This window comes from Thamnophis sirtalis, unplaced genomic scaffold, assembly GCF_051295495.1.
Source record: "Thamnophis sirtalis isolate CommonGarterSnake01/CBP01778 unplaced genomic scaffold, rThaSir2_p1.2 scaffold_5, whole genome shotgun sequence".
Lineage (NCBI taxonomy): Eukaryota > Metazoa > Chordata > Lepidosauria > Squamata > Natricidae > Thamnophis > Thamnophis sirtalis.
This window is the reverse complement of record NW_028261385.1, coordinates 60,694,239-60,719,212: the sequence shown is the minus strand read 5'-3', so window position 1 is coordinate 60,719,212 and position 24,974 is coordinate 60,694,239. Positions and strand designations below refer to the sequence as shown.

The 24,974-nt window shown below is 38.2% G+C and overlaps 2 protein-coding genes across 2 annotated transcripts in view; both read right to left on the bottom strand.

The window, feature by feature from the left end:
* Positions 1–312: 312 nt before the first annotated feature.
* SHC3 (SHC adaptor protein 3) overlaps positions 313–24,974 on the bottom strand; it is a 40,962-nt gene continuing 16,300 nt past the window's right edge. The window contains exons 3-12 of the mRNA XM_087715901.1: positions 21,823–21,886; positions 17,774–17,893; positions 16,155–16,208; positions 15,523–15,574; positions 12,980–13,106; positions 10,925–11,057; positions 9,510–9,606; positions 7,404–7,598; positions 4,943–5,238; positions 313–1,235 (exon numbers count right to left, since the gene is read on the bottom strand). Coding sequence (XP_087572027.1) covers positions 1,110–1,235; positions 4,943–5,238; positions 7,404–7,598; positions 9,510–9,606; positions 10,925–11,057; positions 12,980–13,106; positions 15,523–15,574; positions 16,155–16,208; positions 17,774–17,893; positions 21,823–21,886 — 1,264 coding nt within the window. The 3' untranslated portion in view covers positions 313–1,109. The remainder of the gene's footprint in view (positions 1,236–4,942; positions 5,239–7,403; positions 7,599–9,509; positions 9,607–10,924; positions 11,058–12,979; positions 13,107–15,522; positions 15,575–16,154; positions 16,209–17,773; positions 17,894–21,822; positions 21,887–24,974) is intronic.
* Positions 23,756–24,388, bottom strand: LOC148045398 (uncharacterized; the record flags this gene model as incomplete). Its single annotated transcript, XM_087715189.1, has 1 exon — positions 23,756–24,388. A coding segment is annotated over one exon (633 nt), but the record flags the coding sequence as incomplete, so codon positions are not given.

The window sequence follows — 24,974 nt, the reverse complement described above, 5'->3', positions numbered from 1 at the left end:
AGTAATCCAAATTCTTATGATAGGATAATATGTTCTTTATTATTTCCTTTATTAATTTTAATCTTAAAAATACTATTATGCTTCCAGCTTCATATACCCCACCCCCAAATCAGTAACAGATGAAAAAACAGGAAACCTTATTCTACTTTGTAATGTTATAACATTACCACTACACCGCTTGCCCCTACTACAGTCACTCCTTCCCCCTACTACATACGTTTCCCCTACCACCACATATTATATTCTTCTAGGAAAAGATGGGTACACAATTTTAGACATGACTGGAAAAGAAGAATTACATGCCTAATAAAACACTCTTGAACACTCTTTTATTAAATCAAAGTAATTTCACACAGCATATTAATAGAAAATTCAATGCATGTACGTACTTCATACACAGATCACATCAACTCAAAGTCAAAACAAACCGCAAACAATCTGGAGTAGTGTTATATACAAATCGAAATGAGACATCTGAAGTGTGGGGAAATGATCATTTACTTGAGAAACAAGAATGTGTTAAAAAGTTGATTCAGGATAACATTTCTTGTTGGCATACTATCTCACAGAGTCATTTTCCTTTGTCTGATGCTTGTTCATTGCATTTTTTTCTGTTTGCTTTCTACTATTGTGCTTATTATATTACATTTCTTAATTTTTTAGCTTTAATTTTCTAAAGGAAACAAGACTCGTGACACGTATATTCTAACTTCACAATCACACACAACTCAGATCTTTTCTTCTGTTAAAACTCCACTGAAGAGTAGAAAAATGGTTGTTGTCTTCAGCAGATTGACTTCAAAAATATAACTATCTACCATGTCTATATAGAATGGGACATGTGTATATGTACACAAACAGTGTTCCTGTTAAGGAATGAGAACACTTTGAGTAAAGACACTTTTCTGAAAATCCTTTTAAGCAGTGTTTTTTTTTAAATGCTTCCCTATTCCGAAGTCCTAAAAACATATTATTCTAGTACCCTGCAGAACTGATATTTCTTCAGCCTACAGAAACCTCAACGGATGATGTTCTTTTTCTATGGACCTACAGCTACACTTTTATTTCTGATTGTGGCTTGTTGCACATCTCACCAGCCACGGGGCCAGTCACTTTTTTTCAGCAGGCTGTTGGAGGCAGAGTTCAGTTCCAGAAGAGACAATGGGTAAATTGTACTCAAGATGATGCTTGATCAGGTGGCTAATGCTATCAAAGGTACGATCCTTTGTACGAATCTGAAAATAAGAAAGGACATGCAATCATATCATTTGCCAGATTTGATGATGCTTAACTGAAGGTCCCAGCCAGGTATAACAATACATTCATATGAATTCAATAGGTATGGCAGTCTGGAAAATTATACAGTTTGGAAAGTCAGGCTGGGAGAAGACCAACCAAATTAGTGAGGAAACAACTTCAAAATGAACCTATTTCTTTGGTCTGTACCTATTTCTTCAACTACCAAGCTTGATTCTACTAAACTAAAACCCAATATAAAAATATTATACTACAGTCGTGGAAAAAGACTACTTTTCATCATTTGTATATTTCTTTGCAAAGTTTTAATGTCCAACTTAAATAATGTAAATAATGAGCAAATACATGGATCACATTGTGAATGTGGAGACTAAAATTAAATTGAAGCTCTGGGATATTCTTTAAGAGCTCACATCCAAATTTAGGAATTGGGGTCTTTAACAGAGCAGCAAATTATTTGAGCAGAAAAACCAAAATTGTACTTCTAAAATGTGGCATGTTTCCTCTCTTTATGAAGCATCTCCCTGCTTTGCAACCTCAGCCTAATATAGCCTCATTGATGTGGTGAGAATAATCTTTGACTGTCCTCTGCTGTTCAAACATGAAAGTTACACATATTATTTCTTGGTTCTTCATCAAGAATCAGAGACCAGCCTATAAATTAGTAGAGAAATTTAGAGGCCATGAAAAGGGTGATGCATCCTACTGACGTTTTATTGGCACTAGGGATTATACAGAATCATCCTTTCTACTATATCAAGACCAAAAAAAACACTTTTTCCCCTTCTCTTTCCTGATGGGAAAGCAATTCCCTCCTAAATTAAGGTGGATCCAAGCTTTATCAGAGATGGCTTCCAGGGAATGTGGCTCAACAGGTTCATATGGAAAGTTACTCAGTTTTGAAAGAAATTGGCTAGGAACTAGAAGTAGATCTGCTGGTGCATTGTTGGAATAGAGATTTATTTGCAAATAAAACTGATTCCACAGGAAGAACCAGCAGAGTTCTTTTTTCCCTTTCAGAAGAAAATGATTCCATGTACAATCTAGCTAGTTATGCTGATCACTTGAAATGAATTTGATACATACGTCAAAATCATTTCATCTGACACATGAATTGCTAAAGGGATCCGAAACATTACATCAGTTTATTTGCCCCTAGATTGCTTTGGAGAGATCCAACCATCTTTCAGACCTTAACAAGGCCTTAAACAAGGCTCCAACTCTTCTTCCATAAATATGAAAGAGTTGGTGGAACAGGTGTCTAGACTTTATGTTGAGTTCTCTGATACTGACTGGGGAATTTCTTCACAAACTTTGCCTTCAGACATGAGAAAACAATGCCATCTGCTATTCTGAGTGTCTGTGTTCCTGTCACTCTTCTTCTAGAAAGTTCTCTTAGAATGAGAATCGACAAAGAGAAACCATTCTCCTGTTGTTCTGCTACTGTTGTTGATTGAGAGTGGATAGGGAGAGTTCATGGTTTCATCTACAAGAAGAGGATATTACTGGAATAGAAAATTCCATCATCCAGTGCCCTCCAAGCCCTACTCTTCAGACAATGAACAATGTCATCAGCTAAGCCTGAGCCTTGCAGTAGAGATAAGGATGAGAAAAAGCCAAACCTTCAACCAGGGGAGGGCTGCTGGGGGTTCGCAGGGGTTCGGGAGAACCTCTAGCTAAGATTCTGTGCAGTTTGGAGAACCCCCAAATCTCACTCCTGGCTGGCCCCACCCAGCCCCTCCCACAAGTCCCCACGCGGCGTGTTTTGGATGCAGGTAAGGGTACATGAGGAGGCTCTGGGAGGGCAAAAACTGGGCCTACCAGATGTACTGGAGGGCCTCCAGAGCCTGGGGAGTCCGTTTTCATCCTCCTGGAGGCTCGAGAAAAGCCTCTGGAGTCCGGGGAGGGGAAAAACACCCCCCTCGGCCCGCCGTGGTGCAGGAGGCCAAGTAGGCTATGCTCACCATGTCCACATCCACCCAGCAACCAGGCAGAGAACCCCTTGCTAAAAATTTTGAAGCCCACCCCTGCCTTCAACCAAGAACTATATAGATTGTTTTGCATGGGAGTACTTTTAGCAGCCAAAAAATGGCATCTGGACCATCAGGTTCAAGCCTAAATTCAGGGTAGGAGTCCAAACTTTACATCCAAAACCTGGAGCAAGAGAGAATGACCTTATTCTTTGCAACATCGTCTCAAGTAAGCATATCCCTCCTTAGATGTTCTCAACGCTAAGCATGGCTAATTATGGAAAACGATCATCATAGGACTTGATTTTTAGTACCCTGATTGTTCCCTTCTCCAAGCCTCAATCCATCTTAGAGCACCTAGTTCAGAAATATTTCAGGCTGCATCTCATCAAAGTACATTATGATAGAATGATTTTTTTAATGATTTGGAAATGATTCAAAAAGAAAAGAGATAATCGGATGAAGAGTGAACTCTTGCAATTTTTAAGATCTTGGTTATTTCATATCCTTCCCAGAAGAGACTTCTCTTGCCAATAAACCATACCAACTAGCCCTGCCAGTTAAGTAAAGAACTGGGTTTTTAAAAAGGTTTCATTTTGAAATTGGAATATAATATTCTTTGCTGTGGTTCCACATCACTGTGTTGGCTTTTGGATAGGCAATTCGGGGTTATCAGGAGCTGCGGTGGTACAGTGGTTAGAATGCAGTACCGCAGGCTACTTCTGCTGACTATCTGCTGCCTGCAATTTGGCAGATTGAATCTCAACAGGCTCAAGGTTGACTCAGCCTTCCATCCTTCCGAGTCGGTAAAATGAGGACTCAGATTGTTGGGGATAATATGCTGACTCTGTAAACCGCTTAGAAAGGGCTGTGGACGGTGCACCGTGAAGCAGTATATAAATCTAAGTGCTACTGCTATTGCTATTAGGCTGCCTTGTCCTTCTCTTGCTGTCTTACCTGAAAAGAAATTATAGCAATAGCAATAGCAATAGCAGTAGACTTATATACCGCTTCATAGGCCTTTCAGGCCTCTCTAAGCGGTTTACAGAGAGTCAGCATATTGCCCCCAACAATCTGGGTCCTCATTTTACCCACCTCGGAAGGATGGAAGGCTGAGTCAACCCTGAGCCGGTGAGATTTGAACCGCTGACCTGCTGATCTAGCAGAGGTAATGTCTCAAAACATTATTGAGGTGAAATCCTTCAGGTTATTAAGCTGAACTTTTGTAGCATCACTCTCCCTTAAAGATCTGTCCCTCATTTCATTTTAATCCCATTCATCCCCCCCCTCATGAAGCAGTTGCAGATATTATGATGCTTATGGTTGAAACTTTTATTAACTCATATCCTGCTGAACTGAATCACACTGCCTATGGATTTCAAAATGAATCAAATGAATCAAAATGAATCAAATCACACAACTATTGAATCTCGGGTTTTCTATCTGAATTAAATCGAGGCTGATTTGCACACACCAAATACTGTGGTGGTATCCCTCAAGAAGCAGGACTTCTCTGCAGTGGGTTTCGTTAAGCTGAAGCTTAAAATTGCCCTGGTCCCTAAGATATAATTCTCTATTGCTCTGAATATTGTATTGCACCACCACAAGTTAAGTGTGAATCAGTCTGCTTTAATGATGAAACTAGATAGTGCAGAAAGGTGGGTCTCTACAACCTAAAGTAAAAAAGGTCTCTCTCCTTAGGATCACATACTTACAACTCCTTCAGGATCTACCAACAGAAGATGTTTGGCTTGTCCATTCTGTAATCCAGTGAGTACATAGGATCCTGGATTGGAGGTACTTTTCCTAACCAGAAAGTCTCCACTTTTCTTTAAGAGCTGTTCTGCTTCTTTCCTGGTCATTTTTCCTTGATACCAGGGCTCTGTGCTCAGTTCTTCAGCTGCAGTTGCTCCACTTGCTCTGGAAAGGAGAGGACTGGTACATTCAACTGAGGTAGCCTTATTCAAAACAGGCCCTGGCATTTGATTCTTGAGAGCATCTTCGAAAGGGCCTGGTAAACAGAGGAAATAACAGAGAGAAATTAGCAACAATTTATGCCATCCAAATTCCTAATCCCCCCCTCCCCTATATACTGTGCTCAGGAAAGAGATCTGGATAAATTGCAACTATCATTCTCTTCCACTGAGACCGAGGGATCTTAAACCAGCTTAATTTGAATGGGTTGTCCTACTGCATGTCAAAAATTTCTGAACTTTTCTAGATAATTCAGTTGGATAGAAAAGAAAATATATTAAACTTTTTTCCAAAACTAAATACATTTCAATATAATTTTTATGAATAACATTAGCATGTTTCTGTACTAATTTAGTTTAAAAGTGATCAAAGGGCTCTTCAGGTTAAAAGTTGGGTCAAAGAGAAGCTGTGGGATGATGGAGTGATATGTAATAAAAGAATAACAGCAAGCCTATTACCTTAGCAGAGGAAATAAATTTTAAAAAGCAAGAAATTCCTAGATGTTTTCAAGCATCACTTTCTGGACACTGCCTAACAGGAGGGATAAGAACTAAGGTCCAATCTCAACCTGCAGTCCAGGAGGGTCTCATGATTGTTGATATTCAAAGCCTTGAAGATGTTCAAGAGAACTAGTCACATATATTTCTATCCATTTTCTAGCACAAAGTCATTCCCTAAGGCAATTTAATCATCCAGGAGATGTACTGAGTAGGTAAGCAAATGACAGCCCATCTCTTCACATACTCCATTCCTATCAAGGAAGGAAGGAAGGAAGGAAGGAAGGAAGGAAGGAAGGAAGGAAGGAAGGAAGGAAGGAAGGAAGGAAGGAAGGAAGGAAGGAAGGAAGGAAGGAAAGGGCTTGCTGAACCCAATCATCCTAGACAATTTCTCTCAAGACTCCAACTTTCTTTTTTAGAGAGGAAGGTTAGGTTTTAACTCCAGAAGACTCTCAAGGAAAGGGTTTATCTAGGTTGTTAGAATCAGGCTCAGCATGCATATGGCATTGGTCATGCTTACTGATGACTTGTGACAGAGTCAGGATGGAGGAACATACTTCTTGATCACTCAGCAGTACTAAACATGGTATTCTTTTGGATCGGCTTCAGGCTTGGGAGTGGAAGCATTGTACAGAATATACAGAATAACAGAGTTGGAAGGGATATTGTAGGTCATCTAGTCGAAGCTCTTGCTCAGGCAGCAAAGCCTATACCATTTCTGACAAGTGGCTGTCTAGTCTCTTCTTGAAAGCCTCCAGTGATGAAGCTCCCACAACCTCTGAAAACCAGCTGTTCCACAGGTTGATTGTTCTCACTGTCAGAAAATTTCTCCTTATTTCTAAGTTGAATCTCTCATTTATCAGTTTCCATCCATTGTTCCTTGTCTGGCCTTCAGATGGTTTGGAAAATAGCTTGACCCCCTGCTCTCTATGATAGCCCCTCAATTATTGGGACACTGCCCTCATGTCTCCCCTGGTCCTTTTCTTCACTAGACTAGTCATGTCTAGTTCTTGCGACTGTTCTTCATATGTTTTACTCTACAGTCCCCTAATCATCTTTTTGTTCTTCTCTGCACTCTTTCTGCATCTCCACATCTTTTTTATAGCGTGGTGACCAAAACTGGATCCAGTATTCTAGATGTGGTCTTATTTATGTGTTATAGAGTGGTATTAGTACCTCACATCATTGTTCACAGTAGTTCTCCTGCTTTCTGTGTGACAAAGTTCAATTAAAATTGGAATATTAAATTAAATTAGAACATGAATGGAAATTGCTTGCTGATTATTTCTCTGAGTCCTAAAATGAAGATGATCACTGCTCACAGCAGGTTTAAAGCAGCAAGTGATTGGAAGTTCGATTAATCCATCATTTCCTCCCTGCAGAAGAAGTGGCAGCCTTCCTGCTCAGCTCTCATTTGCTTTTCCAAAAGCAGAGATAGTCAAAAATAGTTGACTTCAAAAAAATCAGGAGGAATGTGAAAATTTGGTTCAAAATTAAATATATTTTTTTTAGCAATTGTTGGGGAAATTGAATCATCACAATCTTTTTAGCCAATAAGTGTCCTTTTTGAATCTCTTTACAGGATTGCATTTTTCAATCAATACAATAGTGGCTAGAAATTGTTGACCGCCTACTGAATTCTCCAAAGCAAAAAAAGATCATCTACTTCAAATTAGATTTTTAAAAGATGGTAAGGTGAACGTACTCATGTCAAAAAGATCTTTTCCTGGCCTGCTGTCTTTGGTGCTTTCTATTTTTTCAGTAAACAAATGTTCAGCCTCTGTCTGAAGAGCATGGAGCATTTCCATATTTATATGTCGTGTATTCACATACATTGGCATCTCTTTTGATAGATCAACATTGGATTTTCCTTCTGGCAGACTGTAGATGTCCAAAGACCCTGTGAAACCAAGACATCCAATGAAAACCAATTTATATCCTGAATTCAACAGGTCACTTTGCTTTAATTCTAGAAACTCAATTTTCATTCTTTGTCCATTATGTGGAATTTATTCTGCATCACTGTTGACCACAGCATTATTCCAATATTATTTTTTCCAATCCTGTGAACAATCAGACTTATGCAGTTTTTAAAATGTTTATTTGCTTCAATATTAATTTATAACCTTTTGTTCTCATTTTCATGTAGTAAAATAACATTATCTGGACACAAAAGCCATACAAACAGATAAAATAAAAATGGGGAAAACTTAATAATTCTTGTCCTCTACAGGTAGAGCTAAATGAAATTATTATAAATCACTTAGTCAGTTCATGTCAATTCATCTGAAATACCACTGCTACTTTTAGAAGTATACAATAAAAGTGACAGAGGCAGACAGCAGGAGTTAATTAATTTGGGAAATATTCTTTGCTAAATAAAAAGACTTCAAGTAAACTTACAGGGGATTTTTACAAAAGAGAAGAACTCTGCTAGATATGTTCGATAGCTAAAGAGCCATAGTGTGAAAACAAAATTTAACCAGGCTAAAAATAGAAAGCTCTTCTAACACAATGCTCTGTAATCTTTCAGTTACAAAAGCTCATATTGCTTGGATTCTGACATTTACTACACCGATACATTACCACTTCCAAGGTTCTGGAAGGAACTCAACAGTGGCCATTGCCAGCTAAAGAACTGGCATATGTGATTTCACATTGTGATGATGATGATGATTATCATCATCATCATCATCATCATCATCATCCTCCTCCTCCTCCTCCTCCTCATCATCATCATCATCCTCGTACTTATTGAAATTGCTGTACCAGGAAATGCCAGCGTTAAAGAAAAAGAACTGGGGGGGGGAATCACAAAATAGCATGACGTGGCCATCGAAACTATGTGGTTATGGATGAAACATGTAACAGTGATACCCATTGTTATCAGGGCACTTGGTACCATGTCCAAGAATTTTACAAAATACATTAAAAAATTGCAGCTTCCTACAATAACACCAACGGAACTGCAAAAAAACTGCATCATCACAAAATATGTGCAAATAGAAGAACGACTGTGGCAAAAGAAAGCAAAAATAGTACCAATATTAAGAGGCACCTTGGGTACAATCCCAAAACATCTGGAGCATTATCTGAACACCATCAGCAATGTGAAAATCATGTTTAGTCAATTTGTCAAGGCAGCTTTACTTGGAAAGCTTACACCCTACAATGATACCTTGAACACCAACAAACAGCAACATCTGCCTATCCTAGGTCCTTGGGAAAGACTCAATAGGTAGATAAAAATGCAGATCTTGTTGTTCAGTAACATCAATGGCAATGATGTTTAGTAATAGCACTTAGACTTATATACCACTTCCCAGTGCTTTGCAGCCCCCCTGTAAGCGATTTGTAAATTCAGCATATTGCCCCCAACAATCTGGGTCCTCCCTTTATCGACCTCGGAAGGATGGAAGTCTGAGTCAAGCGGTACACCAGACTTTTTTTTATTATTCTTTTACCACATCTTTTCTATATATAATTCAAACTCTGTTCAATCAAAAAACAATGAAAGATGGGTACAAAAGCCAAACTCAGGAAAAGCCAGATCTACATTGTCTTGCCTACTCTCCAAAAGGTAAGTAGGGACAATACCATCTGAATTATGTGGAGGCAGGGAAATGCTATTCCATATGGCAGGTCTAGTGATAGAGAAAGCATGTTTCTTGGGTCCTATGAGATAACTGAGTGAGAACCTACTGTAGAACATGACTCCTGCCTATCCAATCTTATTGGATGGGCTGAAGTAATTGGAACTATGTAGATTTGTACCTTGAGTATACATATAAAATACAAGAGTATAGCTTACCTTGCCTGCTGGGTGCCTGTTGCCGGTCTTCATCACACAGATCTCTAACGTGCTGGCTCTGGTAGTATGTTTGCTCTTTTCCCAATGCTGATGCAGACTAAGGTGGTAGTAAAAATATTCTTCATGCAAACGTTACCTTTAAAAACTGTTATGCATTTTCAGTAAGTCTTTTTTTAATGATTGGTCCAGGTGCAATTCTACCCAAACCCAGTTTTCGTTCATTCATTATGTATGACACAATGAGTATGCATAGGAGGAGGAAAGTAATGATGTCCTTCTGGAAAACTGCATTCCTTTCCTGTTTTATTAACCCCTGTAATTCTAAATGACAAAGTTGGTATATTACATCTATAAAAGGAATTCCTCCAGTTGAATCACTCTCTCCTAATGAATGAATGAAAGAGAGAGAGAGAGACAGACAGAGACAGAGACAGAGAGAAGGAAGGAAGGAAGGAAAGAAGGAAGAGGGAGGGAGGAAAGGAAGGAAGGAAGGAAGGAAGGAAGGAAGGAAGGAAGGAAGGAAGGAAGGAAGAGGGAGACGACTATTTTAGTTAAATTAGGAGAGTGTAAAGAACAAAAGTTACCAGAGCAGTGCTTTCCTTCACAATCTTGTAAACAATTGTTAAATATTAAATACATATGAAATAAATATTAAATATTTCCTTCATTGTATTATTAGATGCAAGATACCAGAACATTTAGAATCTCAGATAATGCACACTGGAATAAAACCAAACCAAAATTAGTTTCAAACATGACCAAGCAGGAAGGAGATCATCAGGCCATGTTATTATTCCTGAGTCAACTACACCAACATCTCTTTTTGGCCTATCAGTCACTTATGGAAATAATAGAACATACCATTGTCCTTATGCTACCTATTACATTTTAAATGAAGATGCTACATACGTTAACATCTGCCCAAATAGTAATGGCATTTAGGGGGAGAAAAGCTCATAGGTGCCTTAGAAACTCTAGTGAAGATCTTGTTCCCATGAGAAAAAGCAGTGGCAATACAGAATTAGAGATTTATGATAGGGCCGCTCTTCTGTGTCAAATTATACTGACATTTTGAAAAGATGCAGACTTAAAAAAAATTACAAGAAACGAGGACAATGGGCAGCTTTCATGGATCAAATAAAAATATGGCAAGAAGGACTTATAGTATTGTATATTGGTACAGATATATATCGTATATATAACATACTTGTTATAGATAAAATGAAGAGGGACAAGTATTTCATTCTCTGTTATGATATCAAATTTTTGGGTCATGCAGCTACATGGATTGGCTGGAGAGGCTTTAGCAAAGTTCCTCCCCACCCTTTACTTCTCTGTATCTTTTAGGCAGCTATTTTCAATCCACCTTCAACCTTAATACTCTAGATGACTTTCATAGGGATTGCTTTGCTTACCTGAGCAGGATCTGAAATAGGGGGAATTTTGACCTTGACTCTTTCGTCCATTTTGTTTGGAAAACTATTGTAGTAGGGATGTTCAGCCACTTCGCTGTCTTCTTCCATCCACAGTTCATCCAGACTTTGCATCCTGCAGAGAGGTGCTCAGTTAATTGCTTCTTGATTTATCTTCATTTGTTATCACAATGAAACAATATTTTAATATTGGGAATGGTTTCTAAACAAAGAGCTATTTTTATATCAGAGTATCTGTGGATCCTAAAGTTGGAAATAATGTAGGCACATATTTACTGCAGAAGTCATTCTTTTAGTCGTTAAACAATTAAACAATTAGGAATATTTTATTGGTGTACTTTTTTTTTTTGACAAATGAACTCTCAGGATAATGTTGTAGGATCCAATCTGGGGTGGTCACTGGGACCAGAGGTTTTTGTCTTCCTAGCTTTGGGAGTCATGCTGGAGTCCATCTTCAGGGAACTCGTCTCTAGCTGAAACCTTGAAGATGGTGCCCATCTTCTCACTGAAGATGGGCTCCAGCACAAGTCCCAAAGCTCAGAAGACAAAGTCTCTGGTCCCAGTGATTGGCCCAAATCGGATCCTATTTTTCTCTGAGCTCCTCCAAAGGGCAAATATGAAGTGTGAGAAGAATGCCACTTTCTATCTTCAGTAGTGCGTATGAATAGGTAGTTTTATGCATTAGGACTGAAAGCTCTATTATGGTACAGTTTGAGCCCTCATTCCTTTAAACAGAGTACAAATAAATCAAGAAAATACTGAAAATTGCTCCTGCTCCCAGGCGTTTCAACCCAACTTCGAGATCTACTTTACTGTTTTATAACAGTTATTCAAAGATTAATAATAACAATATAATTTGTTCAATTTTTGAAACCACCTCATCAAAACTCAATGATATACAGAAGCAACTTAGAACTAAGGAGAAATTTCCTGACAGTTAGAACAATCAGTGGAACAACTTGCCTCCCAAAGTTGTGAATGCTCCAACACTGGAAGTTTTTAAGAAGATGTTGGATATCCATTTGTTTGAAGTGGTGTAGGGTTTCCTGCCTGAGCAGGGGGTTGGACTAGAAGACCTCCAAGGTCCCTTTCAACTCTGTTATTCTATCATTCTATCAGTACCACTTTGCCCTGCCTGATTCTGAATATACAAGCAGGACAATTCAGCTGTCTAAGATCTTCAGCATAAAAACATTTGCTTTGCCTTCTATCTTATGAACGTATTTCTCCCATTAAAAGACATCCTAATAAACTTTATTGCCCCTTCACTCTCTTAGATGCAAGAAAATAATCAAACTATTATATTATGTAGTCCTTAACGTACAACCACAATTGACCCAAAATTTCTGTTGTTAAGTAAGACAATTGTTAAGTGCATTTTGAGCTCTTTTACAACCTTTCTTGCCACACTTGTTAAATGCATCACTGCAGTTGATTAGTTAGTAAGCTGGTGTTAAGTGAATCTGGCTTCGCCATTGACTTTGCTTGTCAGAAGGTTGCAAAAGGTGATCATGTGACCTTGGGACACAGCAACAGTCATAAATATGAACCAGTTGCCAAGCTTCTGTATTTTGATCACATGATCATGGAGATCCTGCAATGGTCGTAACTGTGAGAAACTGTCATAAGTCACTTTTTCAGTGATTTTTTCAGCTATTATAACTTGAATAGTCACTAAATGAACTGTTTGAAGTCAGGGGTGGGTTGCTACTGGCATTATTCCTGGTTCAGCATGCCAAAATAAGAGTTCCTGACTCTAGGGGGCAGTGCTCATCTGTTACAAAGCCGAAGAGCCAGCACTGTCCGAAGATGTTTCTGTGGTAATGTGCCCAGCATGACTAAACGCCAAAGATGCAAGGAACACTGTTGCCTTCCCACCAAAGACGGTCCCTATTTTTCTACTTGCATTTTTACAGGTAGATCTAATTAAAACATTTGCAGCTAGGTCTAGTATTAAAATTCCTGAGTAAAATAACTCTTGTGATTCCATTAAATCAAGAAACCTGTGTGTATAAAAATCTCAGTGATACTACTCACCTGTCTTGAAGTGCTGGAATCTTAGAGGGGCAGTGCAAATATTGCTTAAAACGAAGTTCAAATGCTTGCCCTATGGTACTGATTATATCCTGGGCAAGACCATCACAACATTCCAGAATATGACATGCTGGAAGTGATGAGAGAACAAGACCATTATTCAAATATATATCCAGGAGAAATCTGTATTACTACAGTTTCCAATTTTATTTGCTGACTTTTGTAAATACCAAAAAAAAAACAACACATCATCTAAGCAATGTTAATGGCATCATACTGGCATTGTTTTAATTCTTGATTAGGAGCTGTCCAGAGTTTGATATAAAATGAATGGCTAGGTAAATGTTTTAAATAAATACATTTTATCTGACCACTAGGTCATTCCTGGAAAGAAAAGCAAAAAATTGAAGATCTGACTGGAACTATAGAATGTCTACTCCTGGTATAAGTGGTTAACATGTTTCATTTCTTTGATAACGTTTTATACATCGATCAGTCTTCAAGATATCTCAAGATCATGTTAAAATGCACTTCTAACCACTCCTTAGCCAAAAGAGCCCCCAAAGTGGCTTTAACATCTTTTGTTCTGACTGTGGCTTCCCAAGAGCATGAAGCAAACTCCTTGTCCTGGCAAAACCTCTTTTATTAATTTACTAGGAATTCTGCTCATTCACATCCAGCAGTCTTTCAAGGGAGAATTTACAGTCACAGACCTTATCTGGCTTGGAGAGCTGCCAGACCGATATCTGCAAAATTTGGCAAGGAGTCTTGGAGAGTCACGAACCAATTAAGTGAACTAATTGTCTCCTGCAAATTCTACTCCCCTTTCGCTCCTCTTTTATTTCCTCGTCCACCTGTGGCCTTGCTCCCAAGTTGACTCCCGTTATTTAGCTGTTCCTTTCGTCTGACAATTCTGCACATGCGGAGAATGTAATAGATGAACAGCTGGGAACAGGCTCCAGCTGTTCATCTGCCTCACTGATGTCTAACTCTGAAGGCAGCTGATAACTGGCATACGGCTTTGCCCACCCCCCCTGCCTCTGACACAGAGCTCTCATCAGAGCCTTCCCCAGACTCCAAGACTGGCCCATGTTCCTCTCCAACCTCCTCACTATCCGAATCTGCTGCCAGCTCCACTGGCTGCTGGCGGGCCACAACCAGTGGTGGGTTTCCATTTTTTTTACTATTGGGCAAACATATGCACACAGAAGAAAACTAACCCACCTCAACTTTTGAACTCTACCACTTCATTTGCAAAATGTTGAGAATACTGCCCTTCCTGTTGGAGGGCATAGGTTTAAAGGGACAGGGAGCCAATCCAGGAGCATAGCAAATGCTACATATCTAACTATCCTCAACAAAGTTCTTATGAAAAGTTCTTAAGGGAGCAACATTATAAATGTAAGTTAATCTTGCATGCAAATGCAACACACTCTGCTGGACTGGCTGTTAATACAATCATTCTTCTTCCATTGCAAAGAGCTATGGTCCAATAGCAGTTAGAACACAGTATTGCAGGCTAATTCTGCCGACTGCCAGCAGTTCGATTCTCACCGGCTCAAGGTTGGTTCAGTCTTCCATCTTTCCGAGATAGGTAAAATGAGGACTCAGACTGTTGGAAGTAATATGCTGACTCTGTAAACTGTTTAAAGAGTGCTGTAAAGTACAATGAAGTGGTATATAAGCTCTTATTTCTAATATATGAAAGGCTGGGAGAGTCAGTCTCAGATCTTTGATTATTTTATTAATTTGGCCCTCATCATTTTGAAGGCAACCAAAACTCCCCATTGGCAACAGGAAGGGCATCCAGCCATTAGAACACTCTACTAGCTCCATTCAGTTGCCCAGACTCCACCCTGCAAGGGATTATGGAGTCAGTAAAAGATGATGTGCATTAAAGGCAGAGGTGGGTTCCTACCAGTTCGCACCTATTTGGTAGAACCGGTTCATCAAATCTACTGAACCGGTTAGAAGAGGTTCTACCAGTGGACCCGGAAAGCAGGCCACACTTACAGAAGAGGTTCCAAAATTTTTTGAAACCCACCACTGGTCCTTGGATATGATTATTCTACACTATCATGCTCATATTTATAAAACTCAGTGCCTCTGCGAAAGGTAAGGATGACTACTGCATTTGTGGTGCAATCAGAACATTGCGTGTGTTGAAGTTGTTTTAATGCAAACCAAAGATGCCTTTTAAAAAACAAGTTTACATCATATTCTTATGCATGTCAGTGCTGTGTGTGAGGTAATTTAAGGTGGTTCTGACAAGTGTTGTCGGCATCTTCATATCCGGTCACATGGGCAGCAAGCCACTCCCATCCGGTCACATGGGTGGCAAGCCACTCCCACAAAGGAGGCCACACCCACAGAGTAGGTTCGAACAATTTTTGACACCCACCACTGATTAAAGGAAACAAATATCTGAACAAATAAATACAAGCACACTGCTAGCAAAATACCTGTAGGAAGCCATTAGAAATAGAATAATAATGGAAGAGAATCTGGACAATATATGTTTTCAAAAGGAAGATGAGATTATTTACCTCTGTGATTAACAGGATCCTTAGCTACATATGCAACATAGTCTGTTGTATCCTGTTGGAGGAGCATAGAGAATAAAAAAGTGAAGCATCTATCATGAATGTGAAAGTTTCTTTTTGTACTGATTCAGAGATCAGTTCAATTTTCAACTGAATCTTTGCAATCTGGTACTTATGCCTGGATCCCACGGTGACAAAAATATTAGAAAAATCCTATCACATTAGATTTTAGAACGGATACATTGATCAAGCAAGCCTTCTCAAAGTCTTGCATAGGTAACTTTGTAAAGCAACTGAGCAAATCTTTAGATTAAAAAATCAATTGAAAGTTTGAGATGCTATTTTCGAAAAGTGGATTCTAGTTTTCCAAGTCCATTAAATGGAGCTCTTACAAATTATTAAATTATTATCAGTAAATCTTAACTAAACTTCATATATATTGTAAACCCCGCTGAAAATATGTTCATGTATCACAAGCATGTTCAAATAAACTGAAACTTTCTTTGTCTTTCTCCCTTACTGCTATGCCCTAAGGGTGTAACAATGAGCAGTTTCCTCCCCAAGAAAGATAAGTAATACATTTGGCACAATGACCTCTTGCATCAATAGCAAATGGTAGAAAGGAAGAGACTTACCACATCTACTCCAGATGCAAAAGAAATAGATTGCATATGATGGTTTGCTATAATCTGTAGAGTTAAGAAAACATAATGTGTGAGATACACAAGAATGCTAGTTTTCTTCCCCTCCCCCAGCTGTGTTCTTGAGTATATACAATCAGAAGCCCAAATTAGAAATACAAGGGTAACAGTGACAAATGTCATGTATCTCTACGCCTCCATTTAGAGTACATTCAAATGGCAACTCTGTCTGTAAGATCTTCAAGAGTCATTCAGATGTGAACCTGGAATTTGGCAATGAAAGCCAATGCCACCCTGCCCCCATTTTTAATTTTATTTTTTTAATTCCAGTATGGCTCTTAATATACAGACGACCTTTCATTATTAGGTGCTTCGAGAATCAGTGCAAAGAACTAACAATCCCAGCTTAATGTCTGTCCCCGTGACACTATTCTTGTCTCATCCTCTGGTCAGAGGTAGTATTCAGCCAGTTCAGACTGGTTCGGGCGAATCGGTAGCTCTGACAATCAGCTGGCCCTGACCACCTGCCCCTGCTCTATCCTGTCCTTTATTTCCTGCTTTCTAGCTCACCTCAAACGCATGGCACAGCTGATCCCCTCTGGCAGCTGTTTTACTTACCGTTGCTGACTTGGAAGGTAAGCAGCTGAGCTTCTAAATGCTCCATTTTCAGCACTGTGCATACCTGCACACAAAGCACGCGCTCACCAAACCAGTTATTAAACCGGCAGCATCCCACCACTGCCTCTGGACATGGTTTACATAGCCCTACCAGAGGTGGGTTCCTACCAGTTCAGACCGGTTCGGCCAAATAGGTAGTAACTCGGTCGGACACGCCCCTGAAACAGTTGTATCGGTGGAGCCATAGGCACCGCCATCTTGTTTTTTGCTTCTGCGCATGCACAGAAACAATTTTTTTACGACTATGCATGCATGCATAGCGTACATGTGAGCAAAGTGCCTGCAAATCCACAGCGCTCCTCTGAGCGAACCGGCAGTAACAGAAGCCAGAACGTACCCCCGAGTCCTACCCTACTGTTTTCTATAGTGACAAACACCGAAGCTTTTCTCTTTAAACCACCAAAGTCACATCACAATGCTATGTAAAATGTGTAACACTGGTCTCTGGTTGAAGTTGTAGGCATACCAAAAAGCTAAATTATTCTCTTCTTTCATTCCAATTTGAGTATCTTTGTCTTCATGGCTTTTAAATCAAGATCCAGAAATATTCATTTCTTTAAAACATTTACATTTATCTTTTTTATCTAAAAAATAAATTAAAAAAACATAAATATATAAAACAATTAATCTAACAACATACAAAGCAAATTCACAGCTTGAAAATAGCATAACTATGCAAAGAAGCATGCCAGATCACTACCCACTTTACATCTGCAAGATGTACTTGAAGGGATGGGAAAATGAAGTCATTTATTGGTGAGTTCAAATGGAAGAAATGGCCTCTCGAGTTATACACATGTATCTATATTTTTACTGAAATAATTGTATATTCAAATGTTATTTTTTTTAATTATGAGAATTAAGAACGGAAATAGCTTGCTCACACTAATCATGAGAGTTTAAAAAGAGATAATGGGAATGAGAAAAATACCAACCTGCTTGCAGTTGGGAGTCATCAGGTTTAAGCTGGTAGTAGATATATTCAGACTGATGTTCATTCCTGCAAACTGAAGATTGGTCTTCCCCAGAATATTAGAGAGAGCTTTACTTGGTGGCTGGAAAATTAAAATGCACATCTTTCAGTACTCTGTCCACGTTTGATTCCATCTGAATCCCTCTGAATAAATTGTCACCTCTAAAATTTAATAGTCAAGAACATGACAATTCAATCAACAGTGTACAGATGCTTTCAATACTGATTTTAAAAAAAGAGAAAATACTACAGGGAAAAAAAATGGATCTCATTTTGTATAACCGAGAGATGGAAGAAATGGTTTTAAAACTGGAAGCAACAACCTTTTCTGGAAACTGGAATCAGTAACCCCAGCTGCTGGTGAGAACTTGCAGGATTGCAAATCTTAGCAATAGCAATAGCACTTAGACTTCTATACTGCTTCATAGTGCTTTTACAGCCCTCTCTAAGTGGTTTACAGAGTCAGCCTATTGCCCCCAACAATCTGGGTTTTCATTTTACTCACCTTGGAAGGGTGGAAGGCTGAGTCAACCTTGAGCTGGTGAGATTTGAACTGCTGAACTGCAGTTAGCAGTCAACTGAAGTAGCCTGCAGTACTGCACTTTAACCATTGCGCCACCAAATCTTAACTCCTGCTTAAGATTATTATTTGTTTTCAAAAAGTATTTATAGGTAGTCCTCAACTTATGACTACAATTGAGCCCAAAATTTCTGTTGCTAAGCAAGACAGTTGTTAAGTGAATTTTATACCATTTTACGACCTTTCCTGCCACAGTTGTTAAATGAATCACTGCAGTTTTAAATTGGTTATTAAATGAATCTGGCTTCCCCACTGACCAGTGGTGGGATTTAAAAAAAAAATTAGTACCAGTTTTACTACCAGCTTGGTGGGCATGGCATGGCTTGATAGAGCCAAGGTGGCGCAGTGGTTAAATGCAGCACTGCAGGCTACTGCTAGATCAGCAGGTCAGCGGTTCAAATCTCACCGGCTCAGGGTTGACTCAGCCTTCCATCCTTCCGAGGTGGGTAAAATGAGGACCCAGATTGTTGGGGGCAATATGCTGACTCTCTGTAAACCGCTTAGAGAGGCCTGGAAGGCCTATGAAGCGGTATATAAGTCTACTGCTATTGCTATTGCTATATGGTAGGGGAAGGATGCTGCAAAATCTCCATTCCCACTGCACTCCAGGGAAAGGTTATTGCAAATTCCCCATTTCTTCCTGATCAGCTGGGACTTGGGAGGCAGAGAATAGATGGGGGTGGGGCCAGTCAGAAGTGGTATTTACCAGTTCTCTGAACTACTCAAAATTTCCACTACCGGTTCTCCAGAACTGGTCAGAATCTGCTGAATATCACCTCTGCACTGATTGCTTGATAGAAGGTCACAAAAGGTGATCACATGACTCTGGGACACTGCAACTGTCATAAATATGAGACAGTGGCCAAGCTTCTGAATTTTGATCATGTAACTGAGGGGATTCGACAATGGTCAACTTCGAGTGGTCACTAAATGAATGGTTGTAATTCGAGGACTACCTGTATTTTAAAGAGCACTTGTATTGACTGAAGACAAATAGGTTTCTAAATAGGCACTGCACTTTTTAATGATCCTAATTGCTATGAATTCAATGATCATATAAATATGTACACACAATACACATTAAATGCACAAACTCATAAATAAATATAAATATAGCCTAGTTTTTTTCAGGGACCATTTATTGCTGGTTTGTGCCCATCCTGTAAATTGGGCAGAGTTGGCATGCTCTTGGTTCAATCAATTTAACTGTATCAACTGATGGAGTCCATGAAATGGGCCTTCTGTTTCTGGGACTGTCCTTTTGTAAGAACTTTCCCTCAGATTCATATGGCCTGTACCCTGGCTTTACTTAAATTAGCCCTTTAAACCTGATTCTTCTCCATGGACTAGGACTTAAAGTGGCAGACCCCATGTATGATGATTAAATTGCTAGAGACTGAGCTATTTTCCTTCCAATATTTGGTTTTATTTGGTTGTGTATTATATTGTCTCAAATTCTTTAATATTGTATACTAGAGATACAGTGGAGTTGGGCAGCTTGTGTAACCAACCAACCAACCGATAAAAAACTTACCTGTCTCCGATCTCATTTTTCAAAAATGAAGTTTGAGAGCAGTGACTATTCAGCTCCACTTAATTCTATTAACAATTGCTGAGATTCTTGCTAGATTTTTTAGACAAAATAATCTTAGTATGTTGAAATTAAACTTGTCTGTGATTGGATAGTAGAGATATGACCCTTTCAAGCCTACTGTGTACCACTGAAGTTTGACATCAATAATACACTATGATTAGAAGCAAGGCATATAGTCTTAAACCCCAGCTGAATGACCAGTTTCAGCTGTTTCATTCCATGTCATTTGAGTTGAGAGATGATGTACAAATCAAATTTATCTTGCATACTTTGTGATATCCAATAATGTGAAGCCAATCATCTGGAGATTTGGTTTACATTGTTACAAATATATAAAAGGTACATGCCTATCTGTTTTTTGTCAATCCTACAATAGTTGTTGATATCCTGAGGCAGTCACTGGATAATGTTTGAGGGAAAATAGACATGATTTAATTCAGACATTTTGTGGATTGGGAAATCAGCTGTTTGGAATGGTAGACCTAACTACTTAGTGGGATTACTTTCTTCTTGAAGAATTAAGTGTAAGCTTGAGAACTCTCTTGAGCTCTCTACTATAGTCAATAGTTTGAGTGGTAGAGTCATAAAAGTGAATTTTGTTAATTAAAGGCAATATAGCAGCTATCACATGTTCAAAACATTAGGAACTATTGTAGTCATTTGTAACCCATCTCTACTTATCACTAAACTGAAATAATGTTGTTATTCATTGTAGTTGCTTTGAGTCTAGCTCAGAAACTCACAAACACCTCAATGTGAATGAACAAAAAACAATGGAATGAAATGATTTAGGTTGGGTTAGAAGGTGAGTTAAAGAAGTGGATACTAACTAAATCTGCCCAATTTTAGGATTGGGCAGAGTATTTAGTTGGGCACAAACTTCACAAACTGTATATATTTGTTTATATTTATATGCATTAATACGTATTGTGTGTGCACATATTTATATGAGCATTGACCCAACGTATAGGAATTAGGCTCATAAAAATGCAGTGCCTATTCAAAAATCTATTTGTCTTCAGTCAACAAAAGTGATAAGAATGTTAACAAATATAATAAACCACCTTTGTTAAGATAATAAACCAGGAGAAATCTGAAATGCTAGAGATGAAACCAAACATACTGGTAGATCAATGGAAGAACATTTTATTAAAAAAAAGTTCATATTTCCTTTTCTATTTTCTATTTCTACATAGGGCTTTAATACAGCTCTCACTTTAACATGCTTCTGTACTGTCGTGACTTTCCTTCCAATTATCACATGTTGTTGAATCATTACATAAAAACATAAATTTCATATGTTTAATGTTCCTAACACTGCCTCAAACCCATTGCTTAATGCAATCTGAATAAGAACAGCAGATAAATAATTGTAAATAATTACATGATACATGCTCTTTTTCAACCTAAGGAAGAAGATAGTAGCAAGCCACTTCCAAAAATGTTGCTGAGAAAACTGAATAATTTTTTCCATATAGTCACCAGAAGTCAATATATAAATGTGAATAAAAAAATAATTCTTCTTCCCAGGACCCTCTTCTGCTCAAGTTCTTATATATGTTTGTACAAAAAACTAAACACAAATGTACTTAGTGCTTATCAATTATTTGCATCACATTATCTTGGGTAGAAGCAATATAAATTAATTTAAAAAAAGACAGCAGTTTTGTTTGATGGTGAAGATGTTCTAGAACTGAAAAGACTTGGGCTCATGTCTGCTTTGATGCACAGAAGCTGACTGGTTAATTGTGGGACATTTTTCAGAGATAAAATTGGAGAAAGGCATGATAGTTGGGCAACAATGGTAAGCCAATAAATAAGTAATTAAGATTACTACCTTTCTTCTTTTAAAAGCTCCTTTGGTTCCTGGCACAGCTTCACAAACAAGGCCAATTGCTTCTCTAAAAAGATAGAATAGGATGTCAAAAGCAAATGCTTATGCTATTTTTCTTCATTTATTTTTACAAACAGGGCTTGAAAATCTAAATTGGTCCCTTATGACACACACACACACACACACACACACACACACACACACACACACATCTGCAGAAAAATCTGAAGTTAAAATTAGCATTGTATGATATTAGGCACTTGAAATATTGTATATTTTGACTATTTCATACTTGTATTAATTGTGCTAATAGGAACAACACAATTACTCAAACATCAAATTTTCCTAGAGGAATGTGAGTTAGTAGCATAATACATTTTCAATGCATGGATTTTCCTTCTATCTGAAATATATTTTTTGGGATTTCTGGAGTCAATGAGATTGGTTTTAAATTAGATATAACAGGCATTTCCATACCAAAAAGAGTATATGAACATTTATTATGAACCAATGCAAACAGTCTGAATAAATACATGGCAAACTCTGTCTTACAGTAATTTTCATTTCTTGCAGTTTTTGGTTTAAATGCACACAAGCACATAAACGTACACCAGGACAGAGCACAATCCTTCACAGTCAAATCAGGTCAAATAAACTCTTATTGAATATGATGTCAGGGTGATCTGACTGCTTTGTTATAGAAAAAGACTCCTCAGTCTTAATATTTACTTCTATTATAGAGTGACTGCTAATATTATTAGTTGTATGCTGAGCTATGACTGAAATAAAATAAAAGGAAATATAATGTAAAATAAGAATTTAGTGTTGAATAACCTTCATAGTTCTATAGGCAAAAACAATCGGCGGTAATGTTCTATAGATACAGGTAGTCCTCGATTTACAACCACAATTGAGTCCAGGATTTATGTTGCTAAGTGAGACATTTGTTAAGTGAGTTTTGTCCCATTTTATGACTTTTCTTGGCACATTTGTTAAGCGAACCACTGCAGTTGCTAAATTATTAATATGGTCATTAAGTGAATCTGGCTTCCTCATTGACTTGGCTGGTCAGAGGGTCGGAAAAGATGGTCACATGGCCCCAGGACAGAAGTGGGTTCCTACCAGTTTGGACCAGTTTGGCCAAGTAGGTAGTAACTCGGCCGGCCACGCCCCTGAACCAGTTCTATAGCCGGCACCATCTTTTTACTACTGCGCATGCATGCATAGCAGGCAACAAGCACACTAGCACAAAGCGCATCCCTGAGCGAACCAGCAGTAACAGAAGTCGAAACTTCTGGAAACTGCAACTGTCATAAATATGAATCAGTTGTCAAGCATCCAAATGTAAATCACATGGCCATGGGGACTCTGCAATGGTCACAAGTCTGAAAAATGGTCATAAGTCACTTTTTCAGTGTCATTGTAACTTTGAATGGTCACTAAATGAACTGTTGTAAGTTGAGGATTACCTGTATAGGAAAACGAGGACTGATGCAGAATGATCCATGGTGCAGAATGACCACATACAAGAATCAAGAACTCATCCCTAACTTCTCCATAAACCATTTTGCTTAGCATGTTTTAGAGACAATTTCAGTATGTTACATGTATCCAAACTGTTCAGAAATACAGTTGTTTTTTTCACTTTTCATCCACAGTATTGCCAAGACTGTATTTTATTATTATCATTATTATCATTATTATCATTATTATCATTATTATCATTATTATCATTATTATCATTATTATCATTATTATCATTATTATCATTATTATCATTATTATCATTATTATCATTATTATCATTATTATCATTATTATCATTATTATCATTATTATCATTATTATCATTATTCGCAACAACAGAATTGTATCACAGCGGCCAATTGTTTCACCAGATTTGGCATTGATTACTAGTCGGACCCCACCTAGGGGCCTAGGACATCGTAACGTATTTTCGTAATATGTGTGCAGATCCAAGCAGTGAGGCTTTTTGCATTTGACTGATGGTGATTTTGTCAATTTTTAACTGTTTTAAATGTAATTCCAGTGCTTTTGGAATAGCACCCAGTGTGCCTATTACCATTGGAATTACGACTGCTAGTTTGTGCCATAATAGTTGAACTTCTATTTTCCAGTCCTGGTATTTCACAATTTTTTCATATTCCTTCTCGTCGACCCTGCTATCACCTGGTATTGCGATGTCTATGATTGTAACCTTATTTTTCTTAACCAGTGTGATGTCTGGTGTATTATGTGCCAGTATTTTGTCCGTTTGTATGCAAAAATCCCACAAGATCTTGACCATCTGATTTTCAGTGACTTTTTCAAGCTTATGTTCCCACCACTTTGTTGCTGTTTTAATATTATAATTTTTGCACAAATTCCAATGGATCATTTGTGCTACTGAATTGTGCCGCAATTTATAATCAGTCTGCGCGATTTTTTTACAGCAGCTGAGTATGTGATCAACAGTTTCATCAGCTTCTTTGCAAAGTCTGCATTTGGCATCATCAGAGGATTTTTCGATTTTGGCCTTAATGGCATTTGTGCAGATAGCTTGTTGTTGTTATTATTATTAGGCATTCTGAGGAAGATTGTATGATTGTTGAAAGGCAATATTATATGATACAGAAGAGAGATAGTGTTTCTGGAAACTTGATCCTAAGATCCTTAGGACTTTCAAAATAATTAGTGCTTGGAAGAAGGCTTAAGAACAGACCAGAAGACTGAAGATGATACATGAGGTAGATTCCCTAAATTGAATTCTGTTTCAGCAGCTGCAAAATTATTGTTTCATAACAGATGACATAATAGTTGCTAGCATTCTTTTCTAGCTGTTTCCTATGCTGGGACTGGAACTGCAGGGAGAAAGGAAGGAAGGAAGGAAGGAAGGAAGGAAGGAAGGAAGGAAGGAAGGAAGGAAGGAAGGAAGGAAGGAAGGAAGATGCTGCATGCTGAGAGTTTTGTTAGTTTGTTTGCTGGCCAAAGCAGAAACAGGGTAACTTCTTTATACTCAGCATAGAAAAAAAACAGATAATCAGAAGGAACGATTAGTGCCTCTTGTCCTTTCTTCCTATTGCAACAAATCAGATGATAAAAATTCAGATTAGCCTTGCAGAAGTAAATTATTATTTAAAAAATAGCAAAAGGAA